Source organism: Suillus fuscotomentosus (assembly GCF_016647785.1).
Source record: "Suillus fuscotomentosus strain FC203 chromosome Unknown F5891scaffold_84, whole genome shotgun sequence".
In the NCBI taxonomy this organism is placed as follows: domain Eukaryota; kingdom Fungi; phylum Basidiomycota; class Agaricomycetes; order Boletales; family Suillaceae; genus Suillus; species Suillus fuscotomentosus.
Genome location: NW_024539596.1, coordinates 117,287 through 144,962, shown reverse-complemented (window position 1 = coordinate 144,962; position 27,676 = coordinate 117,287). Strand labels below are relative to the sequence as shown.

Genomic DNA, 27,676 nt, shown 5'->3' with positions numbered 1-27,676 from the left:
ACTTTAGGAATTGATAGTGAAGCTTGACCTCACTCATCTGAGTAGCGATACTGAGCCAAGATATTCTGTGCCTGCTAGGCTTTAGCTGTTGAAGAGGGGACTTGGTAGTAAACCCAAGGACGTCCATTCCTGAGTCTGTTTGAATACTCAAAGAAGAGTTCCTTAACAGCAGGTTCAATATTGAGCTAAGAGTTCTACAATAAAGCATCTGATTAGTCTTGACCTTTGATTCTACCTGTTTTGTGCTGAGGGGGTTTATCATTGTAATTCTGCACCATTTCTTTGGAGTATAGTTGGTACGAAGCACTGTTGTTGAAAGGGAACTTGAGGAAGAATACCGTATATTCTTTTGGTCATTGCCATACTGTCGGGCTGACCATTGTTTGTTTGTTTTCCTGTCAAAGTCCATAGATTGGATTGACCATCATATTACTGATCTTGCAGAAGTATCCTTAGCTGAACATACCTTGGGTAGTATACAACTAGCCACCCACGAACGACCACGTTATCAGTCATTGGTATTTGTCTGAATCGCTGACCATGGAGGTATTTGTTTTTATAGGTGTTTATCTATAGATCATCTATCTAAGAAGACACCGCACGGGTCATGGGTAGGGGTACCACTCGGGTAGGGGTAGGGGTCCAGGTTTGGGGTACCCGCACCCCTACCCACACCCGGATTGCGGGTTTCAAAAAACAACATGTCAAAACAACATGTGAATATATAAAAATGTGACTACCTAAAGAGGGTACTGTACAGCTGCAAAACATATCAAACTTTAAAGCATATTCTCAAACTACACCAATCCAGCCGTAGACATTCGCCAGCCACTATGCAACTCAATGTCTTCTCGGGTCCTGCAAAACGGGTCACGAAAATGACCACCAAAGCCAAAGCGGCCCTGGAAGAGAAGGTGACAGGCACATCAAAGAAGCGGAAGCCTGTCAATGATGTGGACGGAGATAACACGACTGCACAACTAAAGAAGGCAAAAACTCACCCAGCAGCTGGGAATGTCCCCACTGGCAATCTCACAGCAGTCAACCACATGTTCATTTACAAGATTCTCAAGGATGCGACTATGTACTTCTCCCGTGCGACCCCGAACCTGGCTACCGTGATCCCTGCCATGGATCATATTGACCATGAGCTCACCTCATACTCGCGCTGTAGAGACTCGTGTGTCTCATGGTTTGATATGACAGCTTTACACTAGGAAGTACATAGCATGAACTTGTAGTGTCACTCTGTGCGCTACCCGCAGCTATCTCTATATGAGGCGCAGCTTTCCCGCGCAACGCGCGCCATGCGCGCACCATTCCCGCGCTTCATGATGTATGCGCGCGCGCGCGTTCCCGCGCTTGCGCACCCTATAGTGCCAGCCATTCAGATGCATCCATCCACTGTCCACCAAGCTCCCTAGTACGTATATTTCCATTTCCTTTATTAGCATAGTTCCACCTTTATTTTTATCATAGTTTCTCACTCATATATATTTTTACATACCTACTCGGTAGTGCTTCGGCTCCGCATGACCGCGCTTAGGCGCGCTATATAAGCGCCAGCAGTACATACTACACTTTACCTTACTTTACCTCCCATTTTACCTATTACTACTTACTTACTACTTAGGAGAACATAGTAGAACTCTATCTGTTTACACCTTGCATCTCTCTTCTCTTATCTAGTATCATATCATCACTTAAGTCTAACCTCTCTGTTGTTTCTGCATACGCACGCGCGCTTTCCCGTGCTTCGCGCTAATACGCGCGCGTATTCCCGCGCCTTGCGCGCACCTGCGCTTTCTCGTGCTTCGCTGAAGCGCGTACCTCTAGATCTTCGCAGCACTCGCTTCCCCTAGGGTCGAACGCACTTGTCTCCTCAAGTAACGCAGACTAGGCAACGCGCGACCTCACAACTTTTTATAGATACTGTCAGGAGCATCATTTGTTCCACTCAGTATTGTTGTTTCTACAGCGCAACAAGAAATATTCTGCACCGATTCATGCGGCTGTTCAACTCGCAAAGAAGACACTCAACCATTACTATGAACTTACAGATAGTTCAGAAGTTTATCGCATTGCTATGGGTATGTATTTTGTGGCATTTTACAGGAGTTTTTATCTAACATCTTTCTACATTAAGTTTTACATCCGCGCCATAAGCTATCTTACTTCAAGGTTGCATACTGGGAAGACCAATGGATCCAAACAGCAGAGTCGCTTGTTCGCGATGAATTTGAGCGTTCATACTTATCAACCGTCGACGATTCAGACTTCAAGTTGATTGAAAATCATTTGCCGGCAAACGAGAAGCAGGTATGTTTTTTTTTCCTACATTGTTCTACGCACTGAATCATATTCAGAGCAACAATATATTTGACAATCTTCCTACACTAGCGCCACCACAACCTGCTGACTTAGGGTCTGAATTGGACCACTACCTTAATTCCAACATCGAACATGTAGATAATGCCATCGCTTGGTGGTGTGCCCGTCGTGCATCGTACCCATGTCTGTCACGAATGGTGATCGATTACTTAACTATCCCTGGTATGTGGTATGTTACTTTGCATGCTGAGGTGGCTTACAGGACTTGTAGCAACGTCCGTTGATGTCGAGCGGCTATTTAGCCGTGGACGTTTGCTCCTCTCCCATGTCAGGTCTCGTCTCTCAGTGCAGTCGACGCAGGCACTTCTGTGCCTCGGATCCTGGAGCGCACTAAACCTCATCAAGCCCGAGGACATTCACAAGGTCACAACCCTACCAGATCTCGAGGGAGAGGAGCAGGAAATGGAGGCTGGATGGGACAGGATTGATATAGGCTAGTCATTACATGTACTAGTAGCTAGTATTTGTTGTTTCATTTTTTGAATTCATACGCTGACCCCCGGGTATACCCCTGATGGGTTTTACCCGGGGTCATTCATACTGTTACCCGTGGCCAAACCTGTACCCCGCTGGCAGGTGTGGGTATATGAGCGGGTAGGGGTAGGGGTATCACCTCTGATACCCGGGGGTTTACCCCTGCAGTTGCCTAATTGTCATCCATCGGTGTCAAGGATGAAGTTGTGGCAGCCATCACCTTTGGTGTCGACAGACCTCTGAAGCAGCCATGGGCTGTAGAGCGTGGTCCGACAAAATATTGAGGAGGTACATGGATGATATGTTAAAATCTTTACCCACGTTGAACTCAGTGCTTTTCATGCCAGCTAAACCCACATGGTCCGCAATATCACCATTATCAAGCCAATCCCCATCTTCATCATCCGAGTCTGAACATCTGCCTTGATGTTCGTCGGTCAAGCTCTAAATGATGTCCATGGTCATGGTAGGTGGTCGAGCAGGCGGCGGGACGACAGGCAGTGTCTCAGGTTTACCATGGATGGTTGCATACATATCTTGCCATTTGACAGAAGGAGCGACTGTCAGTGCTACTGGCTGATTAACAGTATGATGTTGTTATCGGTGGCACGCAAGCATGGGAGGAAGAGAGCTACACAAATGATTGTATTATCTCAGTATCGGTAAGAGACTCTGGATGTACATAGATAGGCACCTAGACAAACAATTGTATTCTAAGGGAACATTAGCTCGTACGAAAGGGAAGAGAAAGCGATATAAGGCTCACATCTCAGTATCAGTAAGAGACAGTATGAATGAGCTAGGGTGTTCAGAAATTAAGCTTTTTACACTGGTCTAGCTGAACCGGCCAAACTGAACCATTGGACCCAAATTCACCCAAATTGACACCCGGTTTTCGAGGACATCTCGATCCTGGAATATCCGGCCCATCCGAACATTCAGCCCATCTGACCCATCCGACCCAAAGTCTTGCATGTATAATAAATATCACGGTCACAACTTACCACGTGACTCACAGCGCTGCCGCGCGTGTCACGGCTGACACTGTGACCAACTCTCAAGAGCCTTTTTAGAATAGGTTGAGGCCCAAAGGATGAGGTGGAGAGGACATCTCGATCCTGGAATATCAGGACTCATTGTAGTATTCATTCAATTATGAGTATGCGAAATATATAATATTTAATGACATGCAAAAGAATTATAAAAAAAATGTGTGAAAATGGTAAAATAATTGAGCTCGCTGTGTGCAACAGCGAGCACGAAGGTTTCGGCAATGCATGCAGTGAGCGCGCGAGTGTGCTTACCTATTTTGGTTATCATTTACATGTCGCTGTCATATCAGGTACGTGGGAACTACACGTGATGCTAAGTCAGCCATGGGTCGGATGTTTGGATGGGCCGGATATTCCAGGATCGAAATATTCTGCAGTTTTCGAGGGTCTGAAATTCACCCTGTCATTCATGGTAAATTAGCAAGGCAAATTAGCCCACCCCAAATTCCCTGAACCCTATTACGCACGCATCATCGACACGTCACAAATGCATCATCAATGTGTCATCAACGACTATTGGGCACCGCGTGTTGTTTACTTTCAGCTTCGTCTATCGCATAGGAATGTCGAGGTCGGACAAGCAATGGTTGGGCTGGGACCGAGCATTAGCTCAGTTCAGGCGCTGCCTCTGGGTGGGCGGGCAAACTTGCTATGCAGGCTGCTTGGATGACTTTTATGTGCATACTGATATACAAAGATAGAAGGAGTGGTGTGCGTTTATGTACAGGTAGTCTAACATACTAACAAAATAGACAAATTCCAAGAAGCGGATTCTAATGAATTCTGGGCGGGTGGGTGGACAAAAATGTGCAAGCGAGCGTATCATATGGTTCATAGTGCCATGAATTTACTAACACCCCAAAGTTGAATGTTTGGGCAACTCCATTTGCTCCCCCTCTTCTCACCACCATCTTCCCAACAGCTTGCTTGTCTGCTGCCGCCTTCCTCCAGACTCCAGTATCCCCTTTCAAAGGCTATGAACTCTACAAACATTAGGATTTCCTCTCCCACTAACAGTGACGTCGTTAATGGTCCCATGTCTCAAGCTTTTACTATCGCTTACCTGCCATTGCTTGTGCTTCAAGTTGTCTTCCCACTTTAGCCTAAGTGTTTCTCGCCATTTTTCATGCATACCTCCAAACTTAATATCTTCCATGCAGTCGGATGTAGAAAATAGAAGAGACCGGCGGGGGCATCCCCCTATAGACTATGCTAATGCAAATATACTTATACATTTGATTTGCAGTCTACATATCTCTGACAGGGGCCAGGCTTGAGTCAGGTCGTGAGTTTACATGAAAACATTATATACGTCTTGATATGACAATAAAAAATTCTTCACACTTGCATGCTTTGTTCCTCAGTAGGACTAGAAGCAACAGTCGTGTCGCCATCCCATTTCTGCTGTTCAGCCTCGAGAATCTTGCGAGAGACCTTACTGCGAGAGCGAATTTTTGAACCCCAGAAGAAAAGGACCTGCGTGAAAAATAAAGTGAAATCTGTGAGCACTAGTCGCTATGTAGGTAATTTACCCACCCATGGAGTTGGTGCCATTAACATGCATAGCAGCGCCATGAGCGTCAGTCCCCATTTATATGTCATACTAGCAAACATCTGCTGTGTGAACAACGGGAACATCAATCCCATTATATTTCCTTCAGTTCCCTAGTTAAATAGAATAAATAAGCAGGAAGCGAGGACTCACGAGCCAAGCTCTGCCCTGCCTGAGCCGAGGAGGCATATGGGCCATAGCTAGGTTTATCCATGAAACATGTACAGGATAGATGCGGCGAAGCACATACCAGTCTGCAACATACAAAATTGAAACTTGGAATATCACGAAGACGCCAGACATAAATGCCTGTAAATCCATCAAACGACCAACTTTAAACACTGTTGAGAAATCAACATACAGTTAATGCAATCAGAGGCACTATCCAAGGAATGTTAGGTGATGCCGTCCATGCGTAAATCAACATTGAGACGGGCAAGACAACAGCAGCCATGCATGGCATGTATAGCCGTGCTTCTTGACCCTTTATCGAAAAATGTTTCCTGGATGGCATGAGTCACGACGAATGTCATGCATTGAATTTGTTACCGGTACAAGGATTCCTGATACATATTCACCATAAAACCTATAATAGCTCCAACACTGTTGATGTGAAAGATCAGATATGCAGTATGCAAGGAATATGATAACTTTCCTTTGACACAGGAGTACAAATCCTGTGTCGCTGACGCTGAATTTGTAGACGGACTGAAATTCGGCCGTGACGGATCTTTCGTGCAATCCACTTTAGCAACCGAATTTGATCTCAAGATCGACGAGACTTACTCGAACAAGCAATACAGGATTCCCCAGATGATGCCTATCCAAAGCTATCATGAAATAACGTTAGCTGCCATTGGTGGCACACAAGATCATAGTCACTGACACTAATGCTCTGCACAACGGGTTCTGTGGAGAGAAAATCTGGAGTTGTGTTAGGAGAGACTCTGCGGAAGATTAAGATTATTTTGCATACACAATGGACGTGTGCACGACGTCTTGATCAAAGATGACATGTTTGGTTTGTCAATTTCAGCGCTGGACCGATATCTGGGGTCACCAGTCATCTTTCTCGTGTCCTTCGCAATGTGAGTTAAAATAATTGAAGAACGGGTTTCGTTCATCAATAAGATGACAGCAAGCACAAATGCTCCAGTGAACCTGACAAGAAAAGTTAACGAGAACCTCAAACATGTAGTTTTGTGGACACACATAGCATGCACCCATTGCACCCACCGCCAACCGAGATGCGGACTGGCAGAAATGAGCCCCCCAAATGCTGACCCAAGACCAAAAGCGAATAGTGATGAGAATGCATACAGAGACATTGGCAATCCGCGTCTGCAACAGTGTTAAAAATGGAGCTACCACAGGTGTTTTGCCTTACTCATGTGGCTGCCATATATCGGCAATGCTACCTCCAATCAACGATGCACCACATGAACCAAAGACCCCTTGTAGTGCACGCGACACAACCACAGTTTGTATATTTGGTGCCCTGTTAATGGTGAGAACCTGTTTGTTGTGACAATGACGCGACAACTTACAACGCATTCATAACTTCAGCGAGAAAAAACAAAGTCGACGACATGATATAGACAGCTCGTCTGCCGCGTTCCTGAGACGCAGATGCAGTTATGTCCAACGACACCAAAATCAGGGCCAGTTCTTACCTCGCTGAATGATGAAGAGATCAAAGGGACAATCCCGTAACCTATCGCGTACAAGCTCAGCCCCAAAGTCGCCTGCAGTCGAGTGCAATTCAAATCCTTTATCATGGAGTCATAACTGATCGCATATGATGACGCTGCAGCTCCTGTTGAAGTTATTAGATGGAAGGGCACCATTGCTAAAAACGAAGGTCACCTGTGATTCCAGCGAATGCACAACATATCAGAGTGATCGTCCACTTCTGCGCATAAGAAAAAAAATTTGGGTCCCGTGGGTCTCCTTCGTCAAAGTTGATCTGCTCAACGTCAACATTCCTGGATGTGGAAAAGAATTGTAACAGTAACAATAACAATAACTCACAAGTATAAACTCCTGCTCCTGTGGAACATGAATTATAGGCGAGGGTGTGATGATGCTTTTACCGGTGTGGGCCATTATCATCAGAACTTGGTCTTTCGATTAGAAGTTGGTGGCCTTTTAACTGTTGACGGGGCAGGAGCTATAATAGTAACAAACATTAGGGTACCAGGGTCTTTCCATGGTATGGACCGTGATGCCTCCCCTATTACACCATAAAGCCCGTGCATGAGTAATACCAGCATCCCTCTCCGCCTATAAGGAGAATTTATTTGCGACACTGTCGATAGGAGTAGGAGCGGTGTAAAATGATGCAGGAGTCCCTCTTCAAACGGGACAGCATGCCGTCAGGTGCAGTCATGCGTATGAATAGTGGCACCGCAATTCTATCTTATCAATTGTGCGGAGGAGCGTGATGAATGGGGCAAATATGACAGAACCTAGAATAACGAATAACCTTGTCAGTTATACTGATCGAGTCGCAGTAATTGGGTTAGATGTGATTGACCCTGGTAAAACCCAAGCACAGATTTTGGAATTTGCAAGGTTGTCACCTATCCCTGCTTCTACTAGGTAATAAAAACGAGTCAAGGGTCATTGCAAGGGAAGGTTCCTCATAAGGAAAGTGTGCTTACGCTTAAAAAAGCATGCGAATTGAAAAATTTGAACCAAGTCCAGAAAAGCCGATTCAGGGGTTTTCAGGCCCGCTAAATACGTGTAAGCCTTCATGTCCATATCACTATATACGTACAATGGACAACCGGCTGATAACCAAAAGTTCTGTTGTGCAGAGTCATGGCAGCCGCTGTGCAGAAGGGCGAAGTTATGACCTGAGAAGTCCGCATGGTAGAAGTCAGATATTGGCTACAAGTATTAGCTTTGGCACTTGACCTCATCAGAGTGCATCCTCGTACTACAAAGTTATCTGGTGGAGGATGAATTACAAGAGTATTGGCAGGTCCTCTTTGACGACAGATAGCTGACGGCATGATAACAGTTGTCTTGTTGGTGACTTCAAAAGTTTGAGAAGTCAACTGTTCGGCTCCTGTCCTTGACAGCCCGCTCGAAACAAAGAAGATAAAAATCACGATATCCACCCTGTTATAAAGATAATCAGTTCCACCGGTGACACATAGAGAATGATTTGCCACACTTGGGGGTGAACACTCATAATTTACCTAAGGAACAGAACGTGATGAGTAAATCCAGGAAACTCGCTGATCGGATACTGCAAGAGTATACGGGAACATTCGGTATACGCCCGTGCGGTGAGAGGATAATATAATATAAAATTTAAATACCTCAACACCACACACGCATCATAGGATTTCTTGCATCACTATCGCCCCACTAGAACAGCGGACGCATTTAATGCTTTCAACACCCAGCCGAAAGGAAATCCAAAACAACGCTGCAACTACGTCAGTGTTCTAGCCCTGGAATACGAATTCTGAACCAACAGGGTGTTCCATTCACCACGACTAGGGTATATCAGGAAGAATAGCATTGCCTTCCTTCATCGCACTGGACACAACAAGCGAATCTACACCAATCTCATGAGAGTGCGGAACTAGTGGCCAAAAACTTGGTGTTTATCGTAATATATGCCGCAATTCATGCATGGAAGTAAGAAGGCACGTATCAACCGCAGTTTGAGAAGTCGAGGCGGTCTGCCATGGAATGTCACGAATTTACACCTTATCTTAAGCTGAGCTGAAAGGGTTGGTCGTCGTTCGGTAGAACAAGGCTACACATACCATTAACGGCGATCCAGTATGATAAGCTGTCCACCGCTAGTCTGGGAACTGTCTGCCACTACCACTTGTGGAGACATGAAGCGGCGGTCGCGAGAAACCCCTCCATGGTAATCACATTTCCCCAGCAAACACCTAGATTGGAGGGCAGACAGATATTGTATGCTTTAAGCTGACAGGCGAGCGCTATCATGATGATCATGGTACGTGTATGTCGTGATTCGTGAAGCAGGTGGCGGCCTGCAGACTCGGAAGACCTCCCGTTCGAGAATCAACATTACATACCAATTGACATAACGCCCAGCTAGTATTACTAAGCTTACATTTCGATTAAGTTTGGGCGCCGATCCAAAGATTCCACGCTGCCATGCAACTGCCATGCACCGTTCACTTACTACTCGGATCACTGGCAGATCGATTCAGATGATCACTGCTACCACCAGCAGTAGTAATAGTAGGACGCCGAGCGATAGTGACTCATTTGCATTGTGTCATGGACTTGCGCCTTGTGATAACCCGGCCTCTATTTGAATTCGAAAGAAGATCTCTGAGTCTGCTGGCCACGGTAAGCTGGTCTTTGGTTCCACGTGTGCATGATCAGCTGGTCTGTGTTTCTGCGTGTTTCTGATTCAAGCTTTAGTGGTTCACAGGCTTCAAAAACCTTATCATGCCAGTGCCCTCGGAATGTAATCATGGAATGGCTCGGGCCGGGTGTACATCCGACCACCGGCAACTTGTGAATAGTCATACTCGCTATTTCTGGCTGTCCTGCATGCGCACCATTGAACAATCTGTACCCACTGATCAAAGTATGGTGTGTGAAATTCTGTTTTACTGTTTGCCGTTCGCTCCAGCACCCCTTGACCAATCTGATTAATAATACCTTGTGCAGATACTAGACGTATGGAGCTGTAGTGATGGACTCTGTAGTGCCAGTGTCTCACCTGCCGAATCTTGGGTGCATCGTAGTCAAGAAAGCTTTGCGTTTAGTACATTCTTTGCTAAATTGGTGTCTACAGGTCAGTGAAGGAATGACTTTCGTCGTGGCTTTATGTGTAATGTAATTATGGATTACTAGACTTTCGGAAAGATTGAGACATGATTTCGATACGCCGCATTGCCGACCCCGTCGTAGCCATCGAGGTGCTTAGAACACATGAGCTTATGCGAGAGTAGATGGCCAAATAAATATTCATATTCATATATAGTCATGGTCATCTTCGGAGGGCGCGTCCGAGTCTATATTTGCGCACTACATAAATTTATCGGTGAGTTGATCACATAAAGGTCATTACAGTCGTTGACTTGTGATATGCCAAACAAGGGTTCGTTACACTTGCATACTTCTTTCCTCAGTGGGGCTGGGAACAACAGTTTTCTCGCCGTCCAATTGTTGTTCCTCAGCTTCGAGAATTTTGCGAGAGACTTTACTATGCGAGCGGATCTTTGAACCAAAGAAGACAAGGACCTGTATGAAAAAAAACCCTCTTAGACTTCGCTACCAATCACAGTGTATGCAAATTTACACACCCACGGAATTGGCGCCATCACCAGCGATAGTAGCGCCCAGAGTGTCAGTCCCCACTTATATGTCATACCAGCGAACATCTGCTGCGTGAAGAGCGGGAAGACCATTCCCATAGTATTTCCTTTTTATAGTCTGGTTCAGCGGAAGAAATCAACATAAAAAAGTGCAGACTCACGAGCCAAGCTCTGTCCTGCTTGGGCCGAGGAGGCATATGGGCCATAGCTAGTTTTATCCGTCAAACATTTGCAAGATAGATGGGTCTGGACACATACCAGTCTGCAAGATACAAAAATGCAACTTGAAATATTACAAAGACGCCAGCCATAAATGTCTGCGAATCCATCAAAACGACCAACTTGAACACTGTTGAGAAACCAACGTACAGTTAATCCAATCAGAGGCACTATCCAAGGAATGTGAGGTGATGCCGTCCATCCATAGATAAACATTGAGACGGGCAGGACAATAGCAGCGATACACGCCATATATAGTCGTGCTTCTTGGCCCTTAGTCGGAAAGTATTTTCTGAATAGCATGAGCCATGACGAATGTCTGGTACTGACTTTCTTACTTGTACAAGGTATCCTGGTATATATTCACCATCAAGCCAATGGTGGATCCGACACTGTCAAGACGAGAGATCAAATACGGCGTGCATGTGCAATAAAATAACTTTCCTCAGGCAAAGGAATACAAATCCTGTTTCGCTGACGTTGAAGTTGTAGACAGACTGGAACTCCGTGCTGACGGATCTTTTGTGTAACTCACTTTAGCGAATGATTTCTATCCAGGAGTCGATAGCACTCACTCGATCAAACAGTACACGACCCCCCAAGTGAAGCCAAGCCAGATCTGATATCAACATCGTCAACCGTCAGTGAAGATACATAATCAGTGGTTACTGACACTAAAGCTTTGCACAATAGGTTCTGTCAAGAGTAGATCTGTGGTCGTGAGGTTAGGGAAAATCAGCAAATAACTGTTTTGCGTACACAAGGGCCGTGTACATGACGTCTTAATGAGAGATAACATGCTTGGTTTGTTAATTTCGGCGCTGGACCGATACCTGGGGTCACCGGTCATCTTTCGTGTGTCCTTCGCGATGCGGGTTAGAACAATGGATGAACGGGTTTCGCTCATCACCAGGATGACATCAAGAACATATACCCCAGAGATGCTGGGAAGAATGTTCAAAGAGGTAGCAGGACAGTTTTTTTGTCGACGCACATAGCATGCACCCATTGCACCCACCGCCAACCAAGGTGTGGATTGGCAGCTATGAGCCCCCCAAACACTGACCCGAGGCCAAAAGAGAATAGCGACGAGAATGCAAACAAAGACATCGGCAATCCACGTCTGTAACATTTATCAATAAGTGAGTTACGTCATTGTAGGTATCCTGCCTTACTCATGTGGCTGCCATATATCAGCGATACAGCCTCCTACTAAGGAGGCACCAGTTGAGCCAAAGACTCCTTGTAGCATACGTGACACGATCACAGTTTGTATATTTGGTGCCCTACCAGTGATGAGCGCCTGTATGTTACAACAATCACACGACAACTTACAATGCATTCATGACTTCAGCGAGCATAAATAATACGGACGACACAATGTAAAGGGGCCGTCTTCCGGTCTCCTAAAATATAGATGTCAGTCAATGATCAAGGATAGCAAACTGGTCAGTTCTTACCTCACTGAATGACGAAGAAACCAAAGGGACAATCCAAAACCTATTACATACAAGCTCAGTCCAACAGTCGCCTGGAGTTGAGTACAATTTAGGTCATGCATCATCGACTCATAACTGATCGAATAAGATGACGCTGCCGCCGCTGTTGGAGATATCAGATAGAATGACAACAACACTAAAATCCGAAGTTACCCGTAATTCCAGAGAACACACAACATGTCAGCGTGATGGCCCACTTCCGCGCATAAGAAAAGTTTTGTGGATCGCGTGGGTCCCCTTCGTCGAATTTAATCTGATCAACGTAAACCTTCTTGTACGTGAAATGAAATATGACAATGACTTACGAGTATCAACTCTTGCTCAGGCTCCTGTGGAACATGAGTTGTATACGAGGGCGAGCTGATGCGTTTGCTGGCATCGTCCATTATCATTGGAACCGAGTCTTTCGCTACCAAAAAATAGATGCGCTTTTAAATGCTAATGGGAGAGATCTGTGTGACAATGAGATTGACAAGCAGTCAGGGTATCAGTATTTTCCCCTGTGATGGACCGATGCCTCGCCCATTAGACCGTAAAGCCCACAGATGAGTAATACTAACATGATCTCTCATCTATAACGAGAATGTCACAGGAGACGTTTCGTCTTTGTCTCGGGGAGGCGAGGTCAAGAATAGACTTTCGGCCGACACTGTCAAATAGGATTAGTTTCAGTATGACTGAGGACAGCACAAGTGCGGGAATCCCTTTGGAAAGTGCGAGCACCAGAAACCACACATGATCCAAGTCAACACCTACATCATTGCTATCCACCTTTCGTTCTGGAGATCTTACAAGTAGGAGGAACCCGGCTCAGTGATAATGACCGGGTAGGGTGGGGTGATCGTATGATATGGTGGCGTGGTGAAGTGGATCCATATGCTTGACATATTCATAGCACGATAAATGGGGGAAATGTGGTTATAATGGACCCTGCTTCAAGATAACAATATTTCGTTAGTGGAACTCGACAACTTGGTCGTCGACATGTCATGTATCATGTTCAAATCTGATCAATTAGTGCTAGGCAACAAAAAGGAGTCATGTGGTCACTGTAAGGGAAGATTCTAACAAGAAAAGGCATTGCTTACGCTTCAAAATGCATCCTCATGCGACTAGACCAAAAGGAACTATGTCAGACTGTCTCCTGAACAACCTACTTGGGGCTCAAGGGTCTACGCGTACGGACCGCTGTGTACGTATAAGCTTCATGTCCATGTCACTATGAACGTAAAACGAATGACAGTCCGATAACCAAAGGATGAGTATTATGTAGAAGCTGGCCGTCGATTCGTTTAAATGCCGCTGGTCCTATTGGAGGGAAGATTTATTAGATTCACAAGCGTGGACGAGAAAATACAATCTGGAAAAGTCGACTTGGTAAGCGTCAGATACAAAGCATTGATAGCATTAATGCCGAGAAAACCTATATCTGCGATACCAAGAGCAAAGTCTAGGCAGAAATAAAGACATACGCACGACTAAATTAGACAAGGCTGATGCGGCAGCAATCATTCAGCCTCGGAGAAGCTGACTCAGCTGACCGAAGCTCTGCCAGTGGGAGTCCGCTGTGAATTTTGCCAATGACTTTGAAGTTTAACAACGAAAGATGTACGTATGCAGCCAACAGTTATGATTGTTGTGATTTAGACAAGCTGCATGCCATGATTCAATATTCAGCACTCAGCAACTTCACTGAAGCGATTGATGACTTACACAGATTTAATAGAATGTTGGCACTGCACTAACGGTTGACAAACGGGCTGGCGCCAGTTTTGAGTCACATGTCACAACGATCTAGACGCGTCGCGTCCACTCCGCGTTTCTCACGTGCCGCTTGCGTCTGTTTTCACTGCCTTGACATCACCCACTACTCCGAGTCTCCGTCGCGACCGTGACCGAGCCTTGGGCTGGCTTTATCTAGACACAGAAAAAGTACGGAGCATTTCAAGACGATACATGATTAGCAATAAGTCGAGTTACCTTTCAGATCATGTCGGATCAGATGACGTGGGTACTAGGATTCAATTTCCGGTAGTCTTCGTTGACGTTTACACCCGCAGATGGAAGATATTCTTGAGATGACGCTTATGGATCAACGTCCCGGTGTGCCTGTCAATGTTGCACATCCGTCTCAATCTGCGAAGACACCGTCGTATCTTCAAAAACATGATGTCAACACCCGATTGTCTTCTCTAGAGGTTGAAATACAAGGGATAGACGAGCAGATAAAAAAGTTGACTGCTCTACGGGGGACCTTAATTGCTGAAAAAGACGACCTTACTCGAGAACGCAGCCGTATCAACCTTGTGCAACCATCAAGGGGGCTCAATGACGCTGTCCGGACTAAGGGTAAGGGCAAAGCGGCTACAGTCGACTACACTGTTAGCTTCGACTGGTCAACACAGCTGCAGCTGACCATGAAGAAGGTTTTCAATATTGGTGACTTTCGACTGTGCCAGAAAGGGTCAGTGCGGTGCCCGACTTGCTTTCTAAATCTTAAAAGACCGTTAACAGAGTCTGCAATGCCAATATGGATGGCCGAGATATTGTGTGTGTCATGCCTACCGGTAGGACGATAGATGGTGTCTTTTACCCGTTGCTAACGTACTATTGCAGGAGGTGGCAAGTCATTAACCTATCAACTTCCTGCTCTCCTGACACCAGGGTGTACCCTTGTGATATCTCCCCTTATTTCCCTGATGACGGACCAGATTCTACATCTGAAAGAGTCAGGAGGTATATTTCCTTTTATCTGAAATTCTCGTTTTCAATATTGCGGTTCCTTCCAGTGGAAGCTGTAATGTTAACAGGGGGAACACCGCGTCACTTACTCAACGAGATTCAGCAAAGACTAACATCCATGGCATCGTCTCGGGCACATGGACATCAAGGTCGGGACATTAAATTATGCTACGTCACGGTAATACAGCAACCGAAAAAATGATCTCGTACTAATTTATGATCAGCCAGAGAAAATAGCTAAAAGCAAGACATTTATGTCTCTTCTGCGCAAGCTTGTGGAAGGTGGAAAGCTTGGTAGGTTGCGAGCCCGTAATATTGAAATCCTATGATAAGTTTGCACAAGCTCGGATCGTTATCGATGAAGCCCACTGCGCTTCTCAAATGGGACACGATTTTCGGTACATTTTTCGCCCCTACAGACATACAACCATCTCACCGATCGCGCATCAGCCCAGACTACAAAAAACTGAGCATCCTTCGCCAGTTCTTTCCTCATGTACCCATTCTCGCATTGTCTGCAACCTGCCCTCCGAGAGTCCTCCAAGATATTCTCAAGATTCTCAAAATGAAACCGGTGATAGATGGGAAAGGTGTGCATGTTTCTTTTTGAATGTGCGAACAACTAAAGCGATATGTCATTGCGCATAGCTGCTCCACCAGATGGCACAGTGTATTTTTCTGCCCCTCTGTACCGCAAAAATCTGCATTACACTGTCTTACCAAAACCATCTTCAGCAAAAGAACTCATCGTGACAATGTCGGACTACATTTTGCAAAATCACAGAAATGATAGTGGTATCATATATTGCCTCACAAGAAAGGTATTTTGACCCAAGCCATCGCGGACATCGACTTCACATTTTTGAAGGATGCAGAATCGGTTGCTGAAAGCATCCAAGCGGTGAGCAACGGCCGCATCAAAACGGGCGTCTACCACGCGAATGTCGAGGATGAACAGAAAGAAAGGCTTCATATGCAGTGGAGGGAAGGGAAAGTTCAGGTAGTTTGCGCTACAATAGGTCCGCCTCATGTGTCACATCACATGGACTTCGGGTCCTGATGACTGGGGTAGCTTTTGGCCTAGGGATTGACAAGGGCAATGTTAGATTCGTGCTTCACCATACAGTGCGTCTTTCATTTCAGATGTTTTCTGCAATTCAATTGCTAAAATGGCATCTAAGATATCGGTTTGTGAAGCCTCAAAACAGTGTTCTACGTATTCACCGAGTGCTCGCCATTTCACAGAAATCTCTCGACGGGTATTATCAGGAGTCTGGACGTGCTGGGCGAGATGGCCAAGATGCAGACTGCGTGTTGTACTATCGTCCACAGGATGCTACTCGTCAGGCTTCCATTACTTGCAGTGATCAGGATGGCATGGTGAAATGTGAGTCATCTCCATATTTGAATATGAACCATCATGAAAGACTTCCCCATGTCCCCCTTAGTGCATGACATATTACGTTTCGCGCAAGATATGCAAGAATGCCGCAAGATCTTATTTGCAAGGTAAGCCTAATTCGTGCTTGTGTCACAAGAACGTCCGGCGATCATTATAGATACTTTTCGGAATCATCCGATCTCTCTATGGCCTCATGGACCACGAACGAATCAGATGCAATGGACCGATGCGGCCATTGCGATAACTGCACAAGACTTCCTGCCAACGTGGAACACAAGGACGCTACAATTGAAGCGTGGCAGATTCTAAAGATACTCGAAGCTGTAGAGGGTAGCGGCGGGCGGCTGACTATTTCTGGTCTCAGTGACCTGGCGCGCGGTTTGGGTGGTGGTTCATTCGAAACTGGTGGTGGCGGAAAGCGCCGAAAAGCTAAAGAGAAGATACAGATTGATTATGATTCCGTGGCTGGGGGTAAAGTGAGGCTGTCAAAGGACGTGAGTTCTTGTTTCCCATGTCGAGTTTGATCTGATCTGATCTGATCTGATGTGAAAGGATATGGAGTCGCTAATTGTGCAGATGCTTGTGTTGCGGTACCTCGAGGAGACCTTTTCGTCAACGGCATACACTGTGAATGTTTACGTCGCACCCGGTAATCAAGCGCTCCGGCTCACCCGCTTCGCTCGCGAAGATATCGTCAACGGAGGCGGGTCCAGAATCCAATGCTCCTTCAGGAGACATGGGCGTAAAGTAAAGAGCAAGAAGGCTGGTATTAACGGGCAATCTCCTAATATGCTGGATCTTCAAGAAAGCACCACTGCCGGCCCGTCACGAATTCGGAAACCAGCCCAACCAAGAAAGAAAAGGGTATATGAAGATGTATCGGACCCAGACGAAATTGACGGAGAAGATTTTACGAGCCAGATAAGGATGGTTGATGCCGAGGAGTCGGATGATGACGATGAAAACGATGCAGATTGGGCTTACTCACTTAGACCGCCTCAACCAACCAAGAAACGGCGAAAGAGTGAAGGGCAGGCGAAGGGAACTCCCGCCAGATTAAATACAAGGACGAGCGGGGATGAATATGAGGTCATATCTCTCTCATCAGACTAATGTACAAACATGCAAGGATGTAACTTATCACCGTCATAATGCTAGAGACAGTATACCAGCTCCGATAAAATGTGGCGGAGAACACCTGAACGAATAAAACATCGAAAGCGAAAAGTTGATCGAAGAGTGCGTGCGTGTTAGATAATGATGAAGTGGGGAAGCGGACTCGTGATGCATCCGATTGTCACTCGTCGTCAGATGTCGGCGAGGGGACAGCGGTGAGGTAACCAGCAATAATACCATCCTGACACTTATAATTCGTTGGCTTCAATACAGAGCGCAGCGGGGGTTTGGGTATCAAACGATGATTGATGTCAATGCGAGTTCCTTCCTCATTCTGCCACCCACCTCCGGGCTCTGGATAGCCCTCAAGGTCAGGAGGGTACGCGTCTCCTGGTGTTGGTGTCCGATAGGAACCATCGTTTCGCCAGAGCTGGTCTCTAAAGAATGACGGGTTAGCCTTCACACACATCAAAAAAGTGCGACACACCCTCTGCGATTGAACCATCCCTTCCTTCTCTGATTCGGGAATATAGGCGATGGACATATCAAGTCATCGCACCACCGCACAGACCGTGCGAGGCACCCCGGCTGCTGTGGCAAGGTTTGAGTGTGATCGCCATCAAAATTCCGGCGATGCGGTGCGCTAGGCGGTCGGAAATTTGGTTCAGCGTCCTGTACGGGTCCCTGAACAGGAGGGTACTCGTAATGACCACCAGGGACCAAATCCAAACCCGGAGGTGGTGGGATACTAATGGAGAGGCCCCCCTTGAGGGACGATGAGCGCGACAGCTGCATGCCCATACTATTTCTCCCTTGCTCAGCTACCGGTGGAGCTGGGAATGGCACGCGTTCACCATGCTTGAGTGATGTCGAGTGCTGACGGGTGTCATATGACATAATAGAGCGCTCGCTTGCTAGAAGAATGCTGTCCTTACGTACTCTAGCGCTAATTGGGGGCGTAGGGAGTGGACGTGAAGGATAAGGGGCGTAGTTCCCCTTATTGCCAGCCATAGATGATGTTCTTGGCGGAGAACTTGCCTCCCCACATGAAGGGCATGAATGCCCTTGTGGGAAAGTCGACATACCCCTAGGGTGGTACGAATGAGGTGAACGCGAATGTGTTTGCTCAGAGCTCGGTGAAGCAGCTCTGATTTGAAGCATCCGTGTGTTTGGAGGGCTATCTGTGACGCTGCTGCTGCTCGATGAGCCGGAAGAGATCTGTGTGTTCACTGAGAATATAGAGTCGCATTCGCTCGTTACGTCAGAAGGCGAGTAGGGGTATGCAACCTTGGACGATATTGAGCGCTCATAAATGTATGTGTCGGGCACAGGTCCGGCGTGAATAGCGTATCTCCCGGAGCTTGGCTTGTGCTCGTACGATCGCTTAGCAAAGCCTGTCTCCTCGGGCGGAGGAGCCTTTAATAGCTTCCTCGTGGGTTCCTGCTGGCGAGGAACGTGTCCGGACTGTTGTCTGGACTGAGAGTCCGCCCGTGCCATAGGACGGTAGTCTAAGTCCACTTTCGCTGCATACGGACGTGCAGACATCGTCGGGGCCTTGAAAACCTGGAGAGAGAAACCCGACGGGACCGGGAGGAAATAATTCTGCACAGCACAACGTGATCAGCGTGAGGCATATGGGTAACAAACACATCTCGTACTTTGGCTGCTCCACAACGGGTGGGAGGTCGGACAGCGGGATTGAAAGAAGAAGCAAACATTGTGAGCGGGTGAGGCTCTTACATGGGTGATTTGTGAACGCAGCTTTTAAACTGGGGAAACACATAAGAGGACTATTGGCGACCATGAGGCATTGTACACGAGACAAACAGGTTGTAAAACACGCGGTCTGATGCGTACGCGAGAAATGAGATCCAGTTTACCTGTGGACGATGGGCACAATACATAGTGTGAGTGTAAGCATATAGTTGGCGAATACAGGCTGGCCAGTGATTGAGCGGCAGTCAGGCCAAAAGCAAAAGCAGGTTCAGCTATCCTTGACGCTCGTATGAAAGTGGAAGTCAACAGATGTGCGGCGCTCTTGGAGTCATGTCCTCTCATGAGGACCTTGCCTTGCTCATGACTTTGCCTTGCTCCGGAGCTTGAGAGCATGCAAACCTTATTATCACGATTTCAGTGCCAGGGCTGAGAGGCCAGCGTTTCGGGGAGTTGATCGTCATATTGAGTAAAGCATGACTTTGAAGTAAGACGTCAAATCAATGATTGATTAAACATGACTGAGGAAATCACCATACTATGGAAACGAAGCGAAGGAGGAGACAAACGTGAACGTTCTGAGCTTGCGGAGAGACTTCGGTGTCGATTAAGCGAATACTGCCGAACTTCTCCATAGTTCTCACCGTCTTCACTAATCACCAATGAAATTTTGAAACAGGGCAGGACCTAACAGAACCACTACAGGGTCAAAGGGCGACATTTCCGACGAATCAGAGCGAAAATACACAGCATCTCAGTCAATCTCCTCGCGATCGAACAAATGAGCCAGCATCGCAGAATACCGATCAAGATGGCTTGGAATGCAAGTTAGCGCGATAGAAGACTGACATGATGAAATTATCAATAGAAAGTCTCTGCAAACTGCCCACACCTCGTATTCCACAGCTCGCATTGGTCAAGCCGGAAGCATGGCAGACGGAGGCGTTCAGCCTTGGGCATGTTCGATGCACAGCGAAGTGGTTATCCGTTGACTACGGAGTGCAAGGGTGACGTGAGGCAGTATAAATTCCGTGTATGATAACAGTGACTTTCCGGAGAGTGGTTGGTTTTGTTCAACTACACCAACAGGTGTACATATTTGACAAGCCAAAGTCCTGAGGAGAGCATGATGTTGTCACAAGTACAGCATCATCCTCCACGAGTTGAAACTCTTCTCGGAAGTACGCAAGCCAGGAAGTAGTGTCCATCATGGTGTTGGTCAATGTTATTCTGCATTGTCCGAGGCACTGATAGGTCGAAGAGTGCAGATACCAGAATAGTTACTAGGGTGACAAATTTAGCACAAACTGTTATATACATATTTGGTAGATAACGGACCACGTTTAGTAGACTTTGTACGAAAACTGCGGACAAGTTTTCGTAGATATTGACACGTCTTGAAGGGCTTGACCCAAACATCCGTCATGAAGCTTAAAGAAATCTACAGGACGTCCACTTTTGCGTGGTCACCGACCGCGTCGCTCCCCCTTATTGCGACTGGCTCGGTTGCTGGCGCACTCGACGAGTCTTTTTCGAATGAATCTCAACTCGAGATATGGCAACCTGATTTCATGGACAAGAACGAATATGATCTCGGAGGAGATGGTTTGCCTGCCCCAAAGGGCGCGGTCACCGACAGCTCAAGGTGAGCGTGCTAGTCGCATGCAACAATAGAAGTCCATGAAAATGATCGTCATAGGTTCAACCGTCTTGCATGGGGTCAAGTGCATAGAGACCGCTCACGTGGTGTCATTGCAGCTGGTATGGAGAACGGCGAACTTGCCCTGTGGGACCCAGCAAAAATTATTGATAATGCCGAGTACGTACATTTTCTTACGAGGTTTCATCAGCTGACTAGCGTACCCAGCGTCTGTGAATCTTTGATCCTTCGCAACACCAGTCATACTGGTCCTGTCCGTGGCCTTGATTTCAACCCCATACAAACAAACCTTCTGGCTTCTGGTGCCATCAACGGCGAGGTGCGCAGATTCTCCTCTGCAAATTGCAAATCATTCTCCCCCTAACACGTTTGTCGCAATATAGGTTTATATCTGGGATCTCAATGACCCGTCGAAGCCGTACTCTCCTACGCCAGGCACGAGGAGCACAAAGCTTGATGAAATCACTTCTGTTGCTTGGAACCAACAAGTACAATACGTGCTTGCAGGCGCTAGTAGTACGGGCTATACTGTAGTATGGGATCTGCGAGGGAAACGTGAGGTAGTCGCCCTTGCTTACGGCGGTGGTGCGGGCACGCTTGCAGGCCAAAGTGGCGTTGGTAGTGGAATGGCCGTTGGCGGCAGACGCGGCATGAGTGCGATTGCGTGGCACCCTGACAATGTAGGCGCCCACAATTCTAACAGTTATGCCACGGGAACTAATTGGGGTTTCAATTCAGGCAACTCGTCTTGTCACAGCTTCCGAGGATGACTTGTCTCCCGTCATCATGGTTTGGGATCTTCGAAACGCACGCGCACCGGAAAAAGTATGCTTTTAATATATCCATTCGTTCACTGTTAATGTGCCCCATGTTGTTATTAGATCCTTACGGGGCACGAGAAGGGTGTTCTGTCGCTCTCGTGGTGCAAGCATGATGCAGACCTCTTACTTTCATGTGGAAAGGACAACCGCGCCCTCTGTTGGAACCCGCAGACATCTGAGATCATCGGCGAGGTATGGCTCGATTCATTGAAGTCTAACGTTCTAACTTTGTCTTTAAACAGCTTCCTTCTGCGGGTAATTGGGCTTTCCAAGTGGAATGGTGCCCACGAAATCCTGATCTCCTGGCTACCGCTTTCTTCGATGGCACGGTTGGGATTCATTCTATCCAGTCTACGAATGATGCTACAATTCCCCCTGTGACCCCAAAACTCGATGGTGCAGATGTGTTTGACGTGCCAGGTTACTCCCGTACCACGGCTCCGACGCTCAGTCTTAAACAACCACCCAAGTGGCTCCGCCGCCCATCTTCCTGTTCGTTTGGGTTCGGCGGGCAACTCGTCAGCGTTGGTAATTTACCTGCAGCCTCAGGGAAAAACCAGAGCAGCGTAGTGCACATCCGAAAAGTTATCACAGAGACAGATATCGTCGACCGGGCGCAAAAGTTACAACAAGCTGTGGATACCAATACCTTGAGCACATTCGCAGAAGAGCGGGTACGCTCGGAGAAAGCTGGTGAAGATGGCTGGAAGGCCCTCCTCAGTTTGTTCCGTGCGAATTCGAGGGACGAAGCTTGTCACGCTGTTAGGTTACTCTAAAGAGGAGATCAAGGGGCGTGTCGAGGAAGCGGTTGCGAAGCTGAAGGAGGTTGTATCAGTCAACACGTCCAGCTATAGCGTGGATGAAGCTGGTGCGGACCTAGCGAAACCCCACGAGCCAGTGGTGTCCTTTGCAGAACCAGAAGCACAATACGATGGCAGTGAAGAGGATTTGTCGACAATGGGTGTTGAAAAGACGCCTTCGGAGGTAAGCGCCAGCGTTGCATCCGACGCCGTCCAGGTCACAGATGGTGAATCCACGACTACTGCTCCAAGTCTCTTTGGTGATGAAGGTGCCCTTGGTACACCCCAGATGGATGCGGGTGCTGACTTCTTCAGCACAATCGGTGCTGCGCCCGAACTCGAAGTGCCTCATCATAACTACGGTCTTGATTCAAGTGTCGCTGCTACCATTGGGTCTGGTCCTTCGAGTGTAGCAAGTGAGAACCTGAAGAACACGTTCAAGATCTACCCCTCTGACGAGAGTGAGACGGATGGGCTGGTGACGAAAGCACTGGTGCTTGGCGACTTCGAGTCTGCTGTTTCGTTGTGTCTTTCTGCCGAACGCTACGCGGACGCTAGTCCTACTCGCGATCAAGGGTGGCGAAGATCTTCTTCAACGCACCCAGAAGGCTTACTTCGAACGGCGTACCACCTCATATCCCTATCTTCGTTTATTCCAGAGCATTGTCACCAATGATCTCTCGGACATCGTACAAAATGCCGATCTGCGAGAATGGCAGGAGATATTTGTGGTGCTGTGCACCTTTGCGAGCCAGGAGGAGTTTTCGAACCTTGCGGAGCAACTTGGGAGTAGGCTGGAATTCCAGAGCAGTCTGATGCATGAAGGCAGTGCAGAGAATGAGGACGATTCCCTTGAGTTGAGGAAGACGGCGACTTTGACATATCTAGCTGCAGGAAAGCTGGAAAGACTCTTGAACATCTGGATCGAGGAGCTCGCCGAAGAGGAGATTTTGTTATTGGATGATCAAGATCAACTGAACAGTTCGCGGTATGCAGCCCATGCCTTCGCTTTACACACTTTCATAGAGAAGGTGACCGTATTCCGCGATGCTACCAAGTATGTGGACGGCGATCTGGCACAGGTACCAGGTGAGGACGCCGGTGCCAAGACGTACAAACTCGCCGCGTTGTACGATCGATACTTTGAGTATGCAGACGTGCTCAGTACTCAGGGTTTGGTGAAGGAGGCTGTTGCCTTTTTGAAGTTAACGCCGGCAGATTACATAGGGTCTGCGTTGGACTGTGCAGGAATCAGGGAGCGTCTATTGATTGCTTCTGGAGAGCGCAAGGTGACCCCAGCTGCTCCTGCAGCAGGCACCAGCCGTGCTGCCATTCAATCGGACCTTACGTCTACTATTACCCCCGCATCATTTGGCTACGCCAGCTACCCGCCACCTGTCCCAGCTCAGACATATGCGCCTGTTCAATCCATCTCTCAGCCATCCTACGATCCATATGCTGTACCCGCCGCTGCCAGGCCGATCCACCCCACTTCAGTTCCACAGTCAGGCCAACACCAACATTTGCCACCGTCCCGTGGTCCTATACCTTCTGCACCACCGAAACGCATGCCAAACGGTGGCTGGAATGATGCTCCCGTTGTGACCAACGATCGTCGCGCCTCATCTTCACTGAATCTTCAGAAGCCCCTGGCTATAGTGTCTCCCTTCCCCAATGCTCCTTCTCCCAGAATTGCGTCCCCTCCTGCACTTGGCTCCCCACATGCGGGTGGACATGGTCAGAACGCTCCTCTTCCCCCTCCGCCACGACCAACAAGTGTGCAAAGTCGGGTGGCACAGCGGATGATGCACCCACCACCTCCCTCTCAGACTCGACCTCCTTCCGGGCCTCCTGCTCATCCACAGGGCATGCAACCACCCTCAAATCGGTTGATGTCTCCCGCCCAACAGCACGCTCCTCTTCCCTCTGTTCCTGGTCCATACTCCCCGTCCATGCAGCCCGCTCAGTTGCAGCCTCCTGGGCCGTATGCGCGTGCTACTCCTCCACCTGGTCCTCTACGGGGCCCTGGACAGCCACTCGGCCCACCTGGACCATACGCAGCGCCTCCGCCAGGACAAGCTGGTCCTCTGGCACCGCCGCCAGGTCCCTATGCACCTTCTTCCGGCCAAGCCCAGCAACCACCACCAGGTCCATACGCACTTCCTCCTGGCCAAGTCCAGCAGCAGCAGCAGCCCCGTGGAATTTCTCAGGGTCCACTGCGAGTGCCTCCCGCACCACATCCGCTTGCCGGTCTACCTCCTCAGCAGGGACCTTCTGGAGTTGCATCAGCCGGAGGTGCCAGCAACACGCAGCCTCCACGTTCTCGACAAGGTCCACCGCCACCAAAATATCGTACGTCTTCTCAATGATGCAGTAGACACATAGTTGATTATTAATTTCTAGCCCCTGGAGACCGGGCTCATATCCCCGAGTCTGCGTTACCCATCTTCAATATCATTAACGAGCAACTCACACGGATGAAGCAGACGACACAAGTACGTGATTGTCTTCTGTGATTGAAGTTCTTCTGTGACAATCTTCCATAGCCTCAACAAAGACGAATGGCCGATGACCTTGAGCGCCGAATCAATTCTCTATTTGATGCTTTGAATTGTGAAACATTATCCAGGCCTGTGGTTGACCAGTTGCTTGTTTTGGCCAGAGGTACGTGTTTCCGATCAATACGCTTGGGCAACCCTGATTCAAGGGTTGCTTGACAGCCATGGAGGCGCATGACCGAGATGCTGCATTGTCTATACATGTCGACCTTCTCACTCGTGGCTCGCAGACAGACGACATTGGCTTGTGGATGTCGGCGATCAAGCAGCTCATTATTCGCATGTAAAAGTCTGTTACGAGTCGGCTTGAAATGTGTTGTTTTACTATCCACAGGACTATTTAGATTGACGGTGTCGGAAATTGTTGATTCAGTAATGTTAAGTTTCCTGAGTGTTAGTGGTGATAAGTGGTATAGGTAATTCCGAGCTGGACGGTTTCTTATCCTTTTGCGCTGAAACTTGTAAATATTGCCCTTGCAAGTTGGAACCAAATCATACATGCAAGGAGGCTTGGGCCAGACGCTGCAGTACGTCAGATAAGTTGTGCCTCTAAATCGGATGACTGTACGGCGGATAACCGGGTATTATTGACTGCGAGTTCGACGTTCCACTCTGAACCTCTAACTGGCCCCTGCGACAAGCAATTACTGGTCCATCGCCGTCACATATATCTAGAAACCTGCAATCCAATCATCGCATAAATATCTGATTCGAACAATTGAAGACAAGTGGTGGTGACGTACTGCAGATCGGAGTCTAGCAATTCAGATCTCAGCTGATGAACCCTCTAGATGTCTTTCGTTCCTCCTGAACTTGTCTTATGCATCTTAGAACACGGGTACTACACCTCGCTACGCACCCCAAACTATACCCTCCTCAAAGCTGCTGCGCTGGTGTGCAAGACCTGGTCAGGACCTGCACAAACCTTACTCTTTCGTTGCGCCACAAAACTTGAGCAACACAATATCTCCATATTTCGTGCAGCACTACTCTCTTCGCCAGGCCGGGGAAAGCCTTAGGTGAATGTGTACGAATCCTTGAAATATCAATCGGGGGAACTTCGAATGGGGGACTTGGATGCAGTGCGGATGACTTTGTAATCCTTCTGCAAGCTTGCCCTCAGTTGTACGAGCTCGCGCTGAGCATCACCGGATTACACGAATTCGAGGAGGAGATACTACAGAAGCTGGGAGATGTAGGGAGGAAATTAAAAGCGCTTACACTGGTGCAGTGTGGACTTCAATCGCCCATCCTTTTCCAATTGCTCAAGATATGGAATAACATCCAATTTCTCAAAATTGAAAAGGAGATTGCGGCGTGGCCATGGCGCACTGCCACTACACCGGTTCTGCGGAGGAATACCGATGCTGAAGAGTTGGCACACCGACCTGGTGCAGAGGTCTGCTTGTATGAGCTTGCGCTGTCGAGGTTTCCAACGCCAGATGTTTTAACCTGGTTGCTTGAATCATCCGCCGACTCCCTCCGCATCCTAGAGCTGCGAGATATACCAGGACCCACGCATCGACCTATTCTTTCTCTCCACGCGCCGCGACTCCGCTCCCTCCGTCTCGGGTACTACAATATCTATTCTGCTGCTCTGCTCCGTATGTGCACTGCTCTCGAAGAGCTAGTAATTTACCATGTGCCCACACATTTTCCACTAGCACCCGACCTCCCGCCCACTATCGAACACCTTTCTTTCAGAAATCCCAATCACGTTTACCGTAACACGCTCCAGCCTATCATCGAAGCAGTGGATGCGCTTCCAAGCCTCAAAGTCCTGACGTGTGACAAGAACGCGGAGCAGCTGGTTGGAGATTATGAGATATTGAAGGCGAAATGTAGAATGAAGGGTACAGAGGTTATCGTATCAGATATACCGTTCTGGGTGGTGGGTGTCAAATTTTGATAACGAAGCTCCTGTTCTGCGCTCATGTCAAATACAGTATGAGGACCCTGTCAAGGTACACCGTTTTCCTCGAACTCGTTCTGTGTCGAACTTCGACGCGATGTTGTAAACACGAGAAAGAACCCAAGAAACTGCCGGCGCTTATTTTTTGTGGCTTAAATCACTACATTATGGGCAACATCATATAGTCGGAACCCCTATGGAAGATTTGTGACAGGCTATCTCAACACGTTGGTACGGGTTTATGTAGATCTCATTCATCGCGAATATTGGAGGGCTGCAAATCTGTGCGTCAAGGACTTGACAGTTTGTAAGGTTCGTAGTCTTTGAAGGGGATACTGGAGGAAGGCGGCGGCAGACAAGTATCTACAGACTACAGTATGTCACCGATGACTTCAATTTTGTGTGACGGTCACACCAAATAGCTTCGATTCGTCGTGAATC

The 27,676-nt window shown here is 47.7% G+C and overlaps 6 protein-coding genes across 6 annotated transcripts; 3 read left to right on the top strand and 3 right to left on the bottom strand.

Moving 5' to 3' along the window:
• Positions 1 to 5,130: 5,130 nt before the first annotated feature.
• On the bottom strand, positions 5,131 to 7,575 carry F5891DRAFT_1256375 (MFS general substrate transporter; the record flags this gene model as incomplete). Its single annotated transcript, XM_041370019.1, has 16 exons — positions 5,131 to 5,393; positions 5,454 to 5,572; positions 5,623 to 5,669; positions 5,720 to 5,778; positions 5,831 to 5,972; positions 6,019 to 6,072; positions 6,134 to 6,199; positions 6,256 to 6,299; positions 6,356 to 6,393; positions 6,446 to 6,630; positions 6,682 to 6,810; positions 6,857 to 6,967; positions 7,017 to 7,087; positions 7,143 to 7,285; positions 7,336 to 7,435; positions 7,501 to 7,575. The coding sequence occupies 16 exons, from the start codon at positions 7,573 to 7,575 to the stop codon at positions 5,256 to 5,258; spliced, it is 1,521 nt and encodes a 506-aa protein (XP_041219737.1). The 3' UTR covers positions 5,131 to 5,255.
• A 3,006-nt stretch (positions 7,576 to 10,581) lies between these two features.
• Positions 10,582 to 13,312, bottom strand: F5891DRAFT_1256365 (MFS general substrate transporter; the record flags this gene model as incomplete). Its single annotated transcript, XM_041370018.1, has 17 exons — positions 12,817 to 13,312; positions 12,665 to 12,764; positions 12,503 to 12,614; positions 12,473 to 12,476; positions 12,348 to 12,418; positions 12,188 to 12,298; positions 12,007 to 12,135; positions 11,772 to 11,956; positions 11,686 to 11,723; positions 11,588 to 11,631; positions 11,453 to 11,531; positions 11,351 to 11,364; positions 11,163 to 11,304; positions 11,052 to 11,110; positions 10,955 to 11,001; positions 10,782 to 10,900; positions 10,582 to 10,719 (listed from the first exon to the last, which is right to left on the bottom strand). Exons 1-17 carry the CDS (start codon positions 12,901 to 12,903, stop codon positions 10,582 to 10,584), a joined length of 1,479 nt encoding a protein of 492 aa, XP_041219736.1. The 5' UTR covers positions 12,904 to 13,312.
• Positions 13,313 to 14,928: 1,616 nt separating this feature from the next.
• F5891DRAFT_961944 (P-loop containing nucleoside triphosphate hydrolase protein) lies at positions 14,929 to 17,768 on the top strand (the record flags this gene model as incomplete). Its single annotated transcript, XM_041375859.1, has 14 exons — positions 14,929 to 14,975; positions 15,026 to 15,078; positions 15,128 to 15,247; positions 15,301 to 15,431; positions 15,478 to 15,547; positions 15,597 to 15,651; positions 15,704 to 15,843; positions 15,902 to 16,074; positions 16,122 to 16,272; positions 16,326 to 16,382; positions 16,482 to 16,640; positions 16,702 to 16,762; positions 16,813 to 17,149; positions 17,208 to 17,768. The coding sequence occupies 14 exons, from the start codon at positions 14,929 to 14,931 to the stop codon at positions 17,766 to 17,768; spliced, it is 2,115 nt and encodes a 704-aa protein (XP_041219735.1).
• A 92-nt stretch (positions 17,769 to 17,860) lies between these two features.
• Positions 17,861 to 19,856, bottom strand: F5891DRAFT_733993 (uncharacterized protein). The gene is made up of 3 exons (XM_041373015.1): positions 19,430 to 19,856; positions 18,259 to 19,373; positions 17,861 to 18,208 (listed from the first exon to the last, which is right to left on the bottom strand). Exons 1-3 carry the CDS (start codon positions 19,487 to 19,489, stop codon positions 17,953 to 17,955), a joined length of 1,431 nt encoding a protein of 476 aa, XP_041219734.1. The 5' UTR covers positions 19,490 to 19,856; the 3' UTR covers positions 17,861 to 17,952.
• Positions 19,857 to 20,903: 1,047 nt separating this feature from the next.
• On the top strand, positions 20,904 to 25,728 carry F5891DRAFT_1063572 (uncharacterized protein). The gene is made up of 12 exons (XM_041363010.1): positions 20,904 to 21,129; positions 21,184 to 21,303; positions 21,352 to 21,463; positions 21,528 to 21,824; positions 21,883 to 21,969; positions 22,026 to 22,157; positions 22,208 to 22,685; positions 22,708 to 23,292; positions 23,324 to 25,117; positions 25,169 to 25,260; positions 25,312 to 25,429; positions 25,486 to 25,728. The coding sequence occupies exons 1-12, from the start codon at positions 20,909 to 20,911 to the stop codon at positions 25,608 to 25,610; spliced, it is 4,161 nt and encodes a 1,386-aa protein (XP_041219733.1). The 5' UTR covers positions 20,904 to 20,908; the 3' UTR covers positions 25,611 to 25,728.
• On the top strand, positions 25,729 to 27,666 carry F5891DRAFT_1063565 (uncharacterized protein). Its single transcript, XM_041363009.1, has 4 exons — positions 25,729 to 26,000; positions 26,065 to 26,301; positions 26,337 to 27,214; positions 27,270 to 27,666. Exons 2-4 carry the CDS (start codon positions 26,115 to 26,117, stop codon positions 27,339 to 27,341), a joined length of 1,137 nt encoding a protein of 378 aa, XP_041219732.1. The 5' UTR covers positions 25,729 to 26,000; positions 26,065 to 26,114; the 3' UTR covers positions 27,342 to 27,666.
• Positions 27,667 to 27,676: the final 10 nt, after the last annotated feature.

Bases quoted from the DNA above. Each gene is read 5' to 3' on its own strand.
- F5891DRAFT_733993 (XM_041373015.1), bottom strand. From the start codon at position 19,489: ATGTTTGCTTCTTCTTTCAATCCCGCTGTCCGACCTCCCACCCGTTGT. The intron at 19,374-19,429 runs GTACGAGATGTG...TGTGCTGTGCAG, and splicing joins CCCGTTGTGGAGCAGCCAAA to AATTATTTCCTCCCGGTCCC. The intron at 18,209-18,258 runs GTGTGTCGCACT...GTCATTCTTTAG, and splicing joins GGATGGTTCAATCGCAGAGG to AGACCAGCTCTGGCGAAACG.
- F5891DRAFT_1063572 (XM_041363010.1), top strand. From the start codon at position 20,909: ATGAAGCTTAAAGAAATCTACAGGACGTCCACTTTTGCGTGGTCACCG. The intron at 21,130-21,183 runs GTGAGCGTGCTA...TGATCGTCATAG, and splicing joins GCGGTCACCGACAGCTCAAG to GTTCAACCGTCTTGCATGGG. The intron at 25,430-25,485 runs GTACGTGTTTCC...GTTGCTTGACAG, and splicing joins GTTGCTTGTTTTGGCCAGAG to CCATGGAGGCGCATGACCGA.
- F5891DRAFT_1063565 (XM_041363009.1), top strand. From the start codon at position 26,115: ATGTCTTTCGTTCCTCCTGAACTTGTCTTATGCATCTTAGAACACGGG. The intron at 26,302-26,336 runs GTGCAGCACTAC...GGCCGGGGAAAG, and splicing joins ACACAATATCTCCATATTTC to CCTTAGGTGAATGTGTACGA. The intron at 27,215-27,269 runs GTGGGTGTCAAA...TGTCAAATACAG, and splicing joins CAGATATACCGTTCTGGGTG to TATGAGGACCCTGTCAAGGT.